Consider the following 12,102-nt stretch of genomic DNA (forward strand, 5'->3'; position numbering starts at 1 on the left):
TATAATTCTGGCTGTGTTGAAGAGAAGTTATTTATTGGTTACACTATTCTGTAACATGTTGAAACTCGCTGTTTCTATTTTGTTATTTTAAAAGTTTTGCAGAGTCATTGTTTCTGCACCCCTTCGTGTCTCAACGCACAGGTTTTAAGTCCTTCATTCAGCATGTGATCAAAGTGCACACATCTGAGCGGTATAGCGCTAAATAAACACTATGCTTTTGTTACAACTACACTACGGACTATAAAAGCTATACTATGACTTTATACTTTTAAATGGATTTTGGCTGACAAATGTCAAAACAGGAAATATAGCAAATCCTGACATACTATAAAATGTTTAAAATATTTTCTGTGATTTCTTTTGACATTCTCAATACCATGACATCGGATGACTTTCACTGCATGCTTTTGATTAACTATCAGATTTAATTCTATGGAATATTTAGATATACTATTCTATAGTATGACTTCATAACATTACCATAAGTATCTAATATAATATGAAAAGAACCCATGTGGAGAAATAAGACTCTGAAGTTCTGGAAAATCCAAGTGTAAACAGTGCAACTTTTATTGATTTGTTTTAAAAGAAATTTGTGTGGCACAGTACTGATACAGACACCTCGTACTGCACATTGACACATGCAGTACGAGGCGCACATACAACCAATCGTATCTGACTGTCAAACAGTCCAATGATCAAAAACGGGAAATTAAAGGTGTAATGAAAAGATAAAACTCAACTCTGCTCAACTGCAGACAAACATGAGGTTAATCATCACTTTTAGTACACAAATTATTTATTGTTTTAGCACGTTTCCCATTTACAATTAATTAGTGATGAACTGAATACACTAAAGTACTGATGCGTATATATTGTCATGCAAATAAAGAAAACTGTTGCTGGTTCCAGCTCCTCAAATGTGATGATCTGCTTGATGTTGATGTACATTCACCGCAGTGTATCAATCTCTCTTCCTGTTTTTGTGTGGAGGCATTTGTAATCTACATCGTCACTGTCACTAACTCTGGATGGGACCCAAACTAAGAAATCGCTACATACCTCCACAGTTTACCTTCAAAATGTAAAGAAGAATCCAACTGTTCTGGGCGTGGTGGCATTTACACTGTATTACACATATTACACAACAATACACTGAAATTATCTTTTATATGCATATTACCGCCAAGTACACGTTAAAGCATAATTCACAACCCAACAGGCAGCGTTTGCATTCCATCCATTTCACTTCCACAGCGGGAACCTGCAGACTTGAGACTTGCTCAGGAATGTTGCATATGATCGACGTGTCAGCCGTCGGTTTCACTCAAATCACCGTTGCTTGTTTTTTGTAGATAACAGTTACTCAAGAGACGGGATGCTTTTTTCTTTTTTTGTATATGCTACTTTTTTCACAGTTTTAAGCAGGAAAATAGAGAAGGGAAAATATTTGTATTTTCCAAGCCCCAAAGTGGGAAAACACCAAGAAACACCATTCGGACTGAAGAAGGTACAGACATGTGTGGTTATAAGTTTGTGATTGACATCATCTCTGAAACATTGAGCTCACAACATCTGACCTACAATGCAACCCTTGACCCCAGCTGTAGACGCGCCTCCCCCCATCAGCATCAATAGCATTTCAAATCTTGACAAAACAAAAAAAGCATGGTACTTAAGTACTTTATCCACCTGGTAAGTGCTCATGAATCTTAGAAAACAGGGAGAATCACAGCCACTTTCTTTCTCTGGCTCCCTAGAAACATTTGACGAGCGAGCGGATGTGAAGAAGCTCCCGATCGCATCATCCTGAGAACGACGGACTCGCTTCCCGTCTCTCCTGGAAACTACTGGAATCATTCATCTATTCTCCTGTGTCCATATCGTTGTATAGGCAAACTTCTCTTTTAAGAAAATATTTGTGGAAGGTTAAATGGAAATATACAATTAGTATTACAATAGAGTACAGAGCTATATGTTAAAAGTGATTAAAAAAAAGGTTGATTGTATCTCCCTTTACAATGCACGCGTTTTCCTTGGTTCAAAGGCAAGAGGTAAAGTGTGTAAGTAAAAGTCCGCCCGTTAAGTCTTCCGAAAGCCTGCTGCTCGAGAATCAGGCGATCGCTTTTGCTTCTAGTAAGAAAGCCTCCCAGTACTTTATGAGCTGGGGAAGAAGGAAAGAAGAGACGTCAGTGTCTGACGGGACCAATATTTCCATATAGAAATGTGAAATATTAAATGTGCGACACTCACCTGTTGCTTAGACTGAAGATGACACTCCAAGTAGTTAATTATCTCTCTTTTGAAGTTCTTGGCCTTTTCTTTCTGTAGCGTCACATAAAAGATACAAATCAGTCATGAGTGTCATTTTCATCTGTGCACGTGAATGCATAAAGAGGAGCGTCCGTACGTCAAAGCGGTTCACTTCCTTGCGCACAGTGGCAGAAACTTTGTCAAAGTCTCTCTCGTACTGCGTCACTTTAACCTCCCACTGTGGAGGAGAGGAAAAGGTCGAAGGTCACAGACCAGTACGGGCACGTCAGGATATTGATTGAAGGAATGGTTATTAAGTGAAAATTCAGTTCTGCAAGTCAGAAATAATCTCATCTTCCTGAAAGAAATTATGTTTTTGAATGACAGGAAAATCGATGCAAATAAATGCAAATAAAATGTGACTCCATTAGTTTCACAGTGCTATTCAGAATGATACATCATTTTGATTGAAACAATCTGCCGCTTTTGGTGGGTTCGTACCTCAGCGATCTCTTTGGCCAGCTGCAGTTTGTCGGGCTTGTTGGCCCACAGCAGTTTGGCCTCCGTCTCCTTCTTCTTCTGCAGAGCGGCCTGAGTGTCCTGCCAGCGCTGCCACGCCTTCATCCGGTGATCAAACGACCCCTGCAGGACGTGCACGCACACACACACACACACACTACGTTTATATTTGGACATTACCTTTTGTCGTGAAGCCGAGGCTCATGTTCAAAACAGTTTAACTACATGACGCCGCTTTAGTGTTTGTTAAAACGTTATTTCGGTTGTGGTTATGTGTGTGTGTGAGATATTTATCTTCACAGGAATGTATTTTTGTCTCTGAAAGTCTCATTTTGAGAGAAGGATTCTCTGTACTACTTGAATCAAATAAAAATGGGCACACTCACTGCTTGAGACGTTGATCAATCAAAAGTCACTTCTCAGTCTAGTAAGTTGCTTTGGTGAACGTTGTAACTTTTTACCATGTCTGTATAGAGCAAATAGTTGATGATAAATATCATCACACAAATCTTAATTAAAAAAATGACTCATATCACATATCTGGTTTAAATTCACTTAAATGTTCACCTCCTAACTTTTTTAAGGGGAAGCGATTTGGTTAAACATTAACACTCCAAGTACCCTCACGGCTCCAAGAAGGCGGACGTAATCCGCGATGAGTTCGGCGAAGCTGAAAGTGTCGTTAGCAGCCTGCTCCTGGTGTAACTGCTCCATCTTGTCCTCCACCTCTGCCAGCTGGGAGAGAGCTCGGGACAGGGCGGTGTTGTCCTCTGCGCTGCCCAGCATGGCCGTGCTTTTGGCAAAACTGGCTGTGTTCAACGACAACTCTGGAGGGAAAGAGAGACGAACATCTATGTGACGCAGGCGCTGTCCACCAAAAAGATGAACAATAAATGAGGGGCATCTAGGGAGTCTGGAGATCTTTCTGGACGTGGGTTTGTGTGAAAATAACACTTTCTCTGTAGAACATTGGTAATGAGATCGGATGAGGAGCCCCCTGCTGGCCCTTAGAGAGAATGCAATCTTAGGCATTTCAACATGGGCGTAACTTTCAGACCCAGAGGTTGTGTGTTAAAATGATCCTCTTCTCTTTGCCATCAAAATCAGACTATTACATAATCAGCTTTGGACATGTATTGAAGGCCTAAGGCGACTAACCTTTCCTGTGAACGACCAGAGACTCGACCAGTGTGTGAAGCTTCCGGAACTGCTGGTCTGCAGACTCCACCTCCTGCAGCTTCTCTTCAAACCACTGCAAGACACACACACACACACACACACACACACACACACACACACACGCCAAAGAGTTTCTACGACTGCAACATCTGTTTAGCTCTATTACATTACAGTTGTATGCTTGTACTTTACCACAGTTTATTGGCTACCGAGGTGAATTAATTAAATTTTAACATGAGTTAACTGATTCATAACTCTTATTTTATCCAAATATTTTCTATACTTTCACACATGCACCTCAATGCTACATGTATGCAAATAATAATAATAATGCAAAAAATAAAAAGTGTTGATGTTTTTATGTCTCTCTGGGAGACTTTATCTCAGAAAAATGACTAAATGCATCTTAAAATCCTCTGAATTTTCTTCTTTTTACTCGGATTTCATCATAACGAAGATGAATCTGCTGCTTACAACAGTTTTCACTCCTGAGAAGCCGTGATGCAACAAAGCGTCTGATCACAGCTGAACTCACCACGTCCGACTCGTTCATCTTGATGGTCATTTTGCTGACGGCGTCTGTTGCTTTGTTGATCATCTTCAGGAAGCCGGCGCCGCTCAGAGCCTGTGTGCCCACTGCTCTGGGAAGCTGAGAGCATGAACGCATTTTACAATACAGACGATCAGCTAAGAATATAGCAAAATGTCAGACACTCAGAGGGTAGTAAGTATTTCTTTAAAAAATGTAAAAAGTACACATTTACAGTGGCTCACGCATGAACTAAATAACTGTTCATTTCATAGAGACACAACATCCCCACTGCCCTTCAAACGCAGCTTACTTCCTCTCTCTCCAGAAACTCTCTAACATCCGGATCTTGGAGAAGAGACGGATGATTCACGACCCTCTGGAGATATCTGTTGAATGAGGAAATGCAAAGAGAGGCCTAACTTTCCATCGCCAATAAAGAGCTTTATGGTTTTTGTGACTGAATTGACATGAAGCAGCTTTAATTGCCTCCCCCCTCCTTTACCTCTCCAGAGCAGCTCTTCTTCTCGCCACAAAGTCTGCAGATGAGGAATCTTCCTTTCCCACCTTCACCTTCGTCATACCTTAGCGAGATAACAACCGTTCTTAAAGCTGACTGAGAGACCACACTTAAACTCGCGGTATCATCAGTAAAGCCGAGTCAGCCTACCCAGAATGCTCTTCTCGGGGGGCGGAGGCACGATGAAGCCATTGGGTCCGTGCTTTTCAGACAGCTTCTCGTAGAGGCCGAGGAAGTCGCTGAAGCGTCGCCTCGCTGTAAAGGTCTTGTAGCGGAACATGGCCAGCTGGGTCTGAAACACATTCACGTCGTTGGTCGAGTGTAATCCACCAACGAGGCTTTAAGCTTGAGCTACTACTAAAGAATTCTCATGTAATCTCAGTTTCCCTTTTCAAGACCGGTGCGTTTTTCCGTACAAGACGCTGAACAGTCCTTCCTCTCATGACAAAATGTCACCACACATCCAACTGGGCAAACGTCCTCTGGATTAAAGATGACCAACTCTAGGTTAAATGTAATGCTCCATTCAACACGTTTTTACCTGTGTGGTTACTTTGTAGGCCATGTAGGCGTTCATCCCATCACCTGGACAAAGAAAACTATTAAAGTCAGTGCAAGAAATCACTAGTTTCACTAATTAAGGGCTTAGTCTCGAAGTTTGAAAAATGTAATCAAGTATCTGAAAACAACCGGTGCTTGCTTAATGTTTATAGCACATAGGCAGAGGTGTCAAAAGTATTCACATTCATTACTCAAGTAGAAGTACAGATACTGGGGTTTAAAAAGACTCCTGTAGAAGTTGAATTATCAACTCAAGGTTTTTACTTAAGTAAACATATAAAAGTACTGGTTTCAAAACTACTTAAAGTATAAAAGTAATGTAAGAAATTCCATTAGGGACAAACTCTTAATGCGTAACCTCGCTCACACAACACGTCAGTCCGTTACAATGTGATCGGGAGGTGCCTGCAGATCACGTGACCTGATAATAAAAAAAACATTTAGGACAAACCCACGGGTATGAAGATACTCATTTAACGTTACATGGAATCTGCGTGAGGAAGAGGAGGAGGCTCCTGTTAAGAGTGTATGAATGCATGTACCTGTAACTGTTTCCTGGGTCGTGATATCAAGAGCACCATTCCCATATAAGGGCAGTGTTCCCTCCCCTTTTCTCTGTGTGTACCCGTCTCTCCCGTGAGCGGGCAGTTGAGCATGTTCTGCTTACATTAAAGAATGCCACGAGTCGGATGGCTAAAGAGATAAACGCCTGGACGTCCGTTCATTCTCCGGAAATCATTGTTCCGCCGCGCAGGTAGGCCGAATAAATAAGCCTACCTGTCAACAGGTTATGGGCCCAGGAACCGGGAATGATTCCAAAGTTTGACGGACTTGCGCGTCGATGGCTAGCATGACCGCGCTAGCATACAGAAGTATCCAAAAGAGCTAGTTTAGCATCGGGAGAACCGGGAAGCTAAAGCTAGGCTAAATAAACGGGAGCTAAACCGAACTACAAACAGCCATGGCAAACCGAAGCAAGAGCCAGTGGCCCACTTTTGACGGGAGGGCAGAAGAGTATGAGCTCTGGGAAGAGAGGATGCTGTGCTGCATGCACGGGGTGGGGCTGAAGCAGACAATCCTGACAGAGCCCGCTGAACCACTGTCGGAGGAAGACAGGGCTAAAGACGATAAGCTGAATGCGGACGCCTACTGTGCATTGGCGCCGCTGCTTGACAACACGAGCTTGGGGCTGATATTCAGAGACACAAAGGACAAGGGCCGAGAGAGTCTCAGAGTGTTAAAAGAACACTACATCGGAAAAGGTAGGCCCCGGATTGTTTCCCTGTACATAACAATGACAGCGCTGAAGAAAGCTGACAACGAGACCGTAACCAAATACATCATCAGAGCTGAGCAGATCATTACAGCACTCAGGAGCGCAGGCGAAGCACCGAGCGAGGGACTGATGATGGCGATGATCATGAGGGGATTACCGGAGAAGTACAAGCCGTTCACACTGATGGTGACGCATGGTTCAGCTGACATGACACTGGGAGAGTTCAAGGCAAAGCTAAGAAATTTTGAGGCTTCAGAAGACGCAGACCCAGTCCTAGAAGAGGCAGGAGAAAGGGTGCTGAGGGCGCAAGCGGCGCCGAGGAAAAAGACTGGACTAGTGGAGATGGTGTGTTGGCGGTGCGGAGAAAAGGGCCACAGAAGGGATGACTGCACAGAGAAAGTTTGGTGCAGTTTTTGCAGAAGCAGGGGGCACACCGACAAAGCGTGCACAAAGAAGTAGCGTGAGCGGGGCGCCCGGTGCGCATGTGTACAAGATGGCGGCGGTGGCCGTAGGCCCGGGTGTGAACCAGACGGCGACCGGGGAGCCGCGGGAGGAGAAGACCGCACCTTCAGGGCACAAACAGAAGATGCCAGTCTCTCAAGGAAAATGCTGCAGACCCAGAGAAGGGGAATGATCGTGGACACGGGCGCGTCGTCCCACATCATCAACGATAGAAGCAAGTTCAAAAGCTTTGACAGCACCTTCAGGCCGGAGAGACACAGTATGGAGCTTGCAGATGGGAAGCGTACTGTCGGTGTGGTGAAAGGCAGGGGAGACGCACAGGTATGTCTCATAAGCAGTGGGGGGCACCGGTGTACAGTGACATTAAAGAACGCTCTCTACATTCCCTCGTACCCTCAAGAACTCTTCTCAGTGAAGTCTGCTACCGCCCACGGTGCCAAAGTGTTTTTCGATGAAGGAAAAGACGTTCTAGAGTCAACGGATGGCACAAGGTTTGAAATCTATGTATGTAAGAGAATGTACTACCTGCAAACCGAGTGTGATCTAGATGATGTGTGTCACGTCAGCTATGATATTCAGACATGGCATGAGGTAATGGGTCACTGTAATTACGACGATATCTTGAAATTGCAGGACGTGACAGAGGGCATGCACATTAAAGGTCCAAAGCGCAGGCCTGATAAAGAATGTGCAGTATGCATAGAGGGGAAGTTCACGCAGACGAGAAACAGAGACCCGACTAACAGAGCAAAGACGCCGCTTGAGCTGGTGAACACAGACCTAACCGGCCCAATTAACAATGAGTCCATAGATGGTTTTAAATACATGCAGTCTTTCACAGACGTGTGTACGGGGGCAGTGCTGGTCTATTTTCTGAAAGCAAAAAGCGATGCAGTTCAGGCTACAGAGAAGTACCTGGCAGATGTGGCGCCTTACGGCACTGTGAAGTGCATCAGATCAGATAACGGGACTGAATTTACTAACCGAGAGTTTCAGACACTACTGAGAAAGAACAAAATCAGGCACGAGACTTCCTGTCCTTACTCTCCGCACCAGAACGGGACAGCTGAAAGGGAAGGGCGAACTCTTTTCGAGATGGCCAGATGTAAGCTCATTGACAGTGGCTTACCTAAGAGCCTTTGGCACTATGCCATCCAGGAAGCAGCCTATACCAGGAACCGGTGTTTCAACAAGCACACAGGCACTACCCCATACACAGCACTGACAGGTAAAAAGTGCAATTTAGCCGATATGCATAAATTCGGGTCCGAGTGTTATGCCTACCAGCAAGACAGAGGCAAACTAGATTCTAGGTGTGACAGAGGATTCTTTGTAGGGCACGACAAGGGCAGTCCCGCCTACCTAGTTTACTACCCGGGCAAAGGAAAAGTACAGAAGCACAGGCTGGTAAAGTTTGTCACCAAGACAACCTGTGAAAATGAGACTCAGACTCAGGAGCTAGGACTGGATCCCAAAGGGGGTTGTGATAAGGGAGTAGAGACTTCACAGCCTAGCGTACCGAACACCGATGTATTGACTGACCGTCCACAATCCGCATCAGAGGACGACTGCGAGAAGCATCCTAGGGAGACGCCACACGACAGTGGGAGATACCCTACCAGAGAGCGTAAAGCCCCGGGGTATCTAAGAGATTATTCTCTGGAAGATGCTGATGACGACAGTACGCTAACTAGTGTAGATTATTGCTACCGAGCAGTTTGTGGTGTGCCTCTGACCTTTAAAGAGGCCATGACATCAACTGAGTCAGGAAAGTGGAAGAAAGCAATGGACGAGGAGATGGGGTCCCTAGAAGACAACCAAACCTTTACCCTGACTAAGCTACCAGAGGGCAGGAAGACAGTGGGAGGAAAATGGGTATATTCGATTAAGGGAGACATTGACGGAAACGACCAGTACAAAGCTAGGTTTGTAGCGAAAGGATACAGCCAGAGAGCAGGGATAGATTATGGCGAGACATTCTCACCGACAGCAAATCTGACAAGTATTCGTGTAGTGATGCAGAAGGCAGCCCAAGACGATTTGATTCTGCATCAAATGGATGTGAAAACCGCTTACCTACATGCCCCTATTGATCGAGACATCTACATGGAACAACCTGAAGGTTACAAAAAGGAGGGAGATGAGCTGGTGTGTAAACTAGAGAAGTCAATCTACGGCCTGAAGCAGTCGGGGCGAAATTGGAATGAGATGCTCCACACCTGCCTAGTAGATGACAACTTTATTCAGAACCCGACAGACCACTGTGTTTACACAAAAGAGTCTACAGAGACAGGGAAGGTAATAGTGGTCATTTGGGTGGATGATCTGATCATCGCAGCCAGCAACACCCAGAGTTTGGAGAGGGTGAAAAACATGCTTTCTAACAGATTTAAGATGAAGGACCTAGGCAGGTTGAAGTATTTTCTGGGCATGGACTTCATCCAGTCTGACGGCTGGGTAAAAGTGTCACAAAGGAGGTTTGTTGAAAAACTACTGAATCGTTTCGACATGCAGGAGTGTAGGGTTAGAGAAACCCCATGTGAACCAAAGCTAGAATACTCTGAAGGTGCGCCTAAAATCTCTGATGTGAAGAAGTACAGGGAGGCTGTCGGCAGCCTCATTTACCTGACAACCTGTACACGCCCAGACATATGTTTCGTAGTGAACAAGTTATCACAACATTTTGCTGACCCTACAGATGAGCATTGGGTCACGGTGAAACATGTTTTGCGGTACCTCAGAGGTACTGCAGACAAACAGCTCTGTTTCACAAAAAGCCAAGGAAGCCTAGGCATACAAGCATATAGCGACGCAGACTGGGCTGCGGATGTTAGTGACAGACGCAGTACCACCGGGTATTGTGTGAGTATGAGTAAAGGTAGTTCATTAGTATCTTGGAAAACCAAGAAGCAACCCACAGTAGCACTCTCCACATGCGAAGCCGAGTACATGTCTCTAGCTCTGACAATACAGGAGTGTATTCACTTGGAGCAACTACTGGGAGGGATGGATTCCTATGTGTATGAGAAAACGGTTGTCTACGAGGATAACCAGGGAACAATTGCGCTTGTTAGGAACCCGGTGTGCAGACAACGGTTTAAGCATGTGGACATAAAATATCACTTTATCAGGTCTACCATAAGGGAAGACAAGATGTCCCTTGTTTACTGTCCCACCGACAACATGGTCGCAGACGTTATGACAAAGCCTGCCTCCAAACTTAAGTTAAAGAAATTCGGGGAAATCATGTTTGGTGTATAAAATGTTGATATTTGACTATGCCATGTTTTTGTTCTGTTTTTTTGTTTATTTGGTCATGTAAGTTTTGCACAGCATACATGTCATTCATAAGTGGGAGTGTTAAGAGTGTATGAATGCATGTACCTGTAACTGTTTCCTGGGTCGTGATATCAAGAGCACCATTCCCATATAAGGGCAGTGTTCCCTCCCCTTTTCTCTGTGTGTACCCGTCACTCCCGTGAGCGGGCAGTTGAGCATGTTCTGCTTACATTAAAGAATGCCACGAGTCGGATGGCTAAAGAGATAAACGCCTGGACGTCCGTTCATTCTCCGGAAATCATTGTTCCGCCGCGCAGGTAGGCCGAATAAATAAGCCTACCTGTCAACAGCTCCATATCGCTAAATACCAACTTTCCACCGACCACTTTTCCCACCCGGTGTCGCTCCGATCTAACGGCGCATCGCGGAGAAAACCAATCGGGGGGATGCTAAATGTTTATACTTCTCATCCAACCACAGTATCATTCACTGTCCGGATAGCGCCATTTATCTAGATGGGTTTTTTCATCTTTGTGTTTTTGAACTGCAACAAGCCGGAAGTAACGAGACTGTTTTTAAAATGTAAGGAGTAGAAGTAAAAAGTTGTCTGAAAAATAAATACTCCAGTAAAGTATAGATACTGTAGGATATTATAAACAAATTGACGATCCGGTTCATAAAATTAATAAAAATGCATATAGTGTACACCAGAATACAGCCATGATTTTGAAACTGTGTAATCAATAAATTAATGACAATATTGTAAAACCACTGTAATTCTGCAACTGTAATAGAATAATCCCAATGTACAGTTATGATTGTATTTAATGTAATGTAATCGACCTGAATGCATGCATGTAATACTTGCACAACAACTGATATTCACTAAGGGCCATTTGAAATCCGAGTTACATTGAACTCACCAGAAGACCACTCCCAGAGGTGTGGACACTGACTTTCCCACCTTTATGCATTGTTATAAATACGTGTAGGAACCATTGTTCTCGAGTTCGCTGGTGGAGGCGACAGACGGGCACTAGGGATGGTCAAAGGACTGACCTGGGGCCTGTTGGTTGCTGAGGCCAGCGGCTTCTCAGCTGAGATGTTCTTTTTAACACAACACCATGTCTTTTATTAAATACATTTGATTTAACCTTTTGATCAGCGATGACCTCTGTCCGTCCGGCGTTTCTTCATTTTTGAACACAACTATTTGGTGATCCCGACGTGATGGAGAGCAATGGACGGACGGAGGAACAGCTGATCTGAACAAAGCCCAGCGATCGATTTTCTTCACTCACACGGCGCCATCGAAAAGGTAACCGGCAACCAGTTGTTTTAAAACCGAAATGCTGTATAGTTTATCATAGAACATTTAGGTGTGAGTGGACAAGATACGATGTTTTGAGGTAAACTACATTTTAGAGAAAAAAAATGTTTTCTCTTAGCTTGAATGGCCGTTGTGATAAAAAGCACATTGTATATAGTGTTTGTTTGGACGTCTCTGTGTGTGTTATCAACAAA

At 44.2% G+C, this 12,102-nt stretch overlaps 1 protein-coding gene across 7 annotated transcripts in view; it reads right to left on the reverse strand.

Moving 5' to 3' along the window:
• Window positions 1-546: 546 nt before the first annotated feature.
• Window positions 547-12,102, reverse strand: part of LOC120812429 (sorting nexin-1-like) — a 44,923-nt gene continuing 33,367 nt past the window's right edge. For 5 of the 7 annotated variants that reach the window (XM_078097346.1, XM_078097345.1, XM_078097348.1 and 2 more), the window contains 11 exons: window positions 5,542-5,585; window positions 5,151-5,292; window positions 4,986-5,064; window positions 4,794-4,869; window positions 4,487-4,600; window positions 3,931-4,024; window positions 3,394-3,599; window positions 2,755-2,895; window positions 2,411-2,491; window positions 2,254-2,325; window positions 547-2,164 (listed from right to left, as the gene is read on the reverse strand). In XM_078097346.1, the coding sequence (XP_077953472.1) occupies window positions 2,114-2,164; window positions 2,254-2,325; window positions 2,411-2,491; window positions 2,755-2,895; window positions 3,394-3,599; window positions 3,931-4,024; window positions 4,487-4,600; window positions 4,794-4,869; window positions 4,986-5,064; window positions 5,151-5,292; window positions 5,542-5,585 (1,100 nt within the window). In that variant the 3' untranslated portion in view covers window positions 547-2,113. Of the gene's footprint in view, window positions 2,165-2,253; window positions 2,326-2,410; window positions 2,492-2,754; window positions 2,896-3,158; window positions 3,239-3,339; window positions 3,600-3,930; window positions 4,025-4,486; window positions 4,601-4,793; window positions 4,870-4,985; window positions 5,065-5,150; window positions 5,293-5,541; window positions 5,586-12,102 lie in introns of those variants that run through there. The other 2 variants (XR_013454675.1, XR_013454674.1) reach the window with 2 other exon arrangements.

The sequence above is a fragment of the Gasterosteus aculeatus genome, chromosome Y (assembly GCF_964276395.1).
Source record: "Gasterosteus aculeatus chromosome Y, fGasAcu3.hap1.1, whole genome shotgun sequence".
NCBI classification, from domain to species: Eukaryota; Metazoa; Chordata; class Actinopteri; order Perciformes; family Gasterosteidae; genus Gasterosteus; species Gasterosteus aculeatus.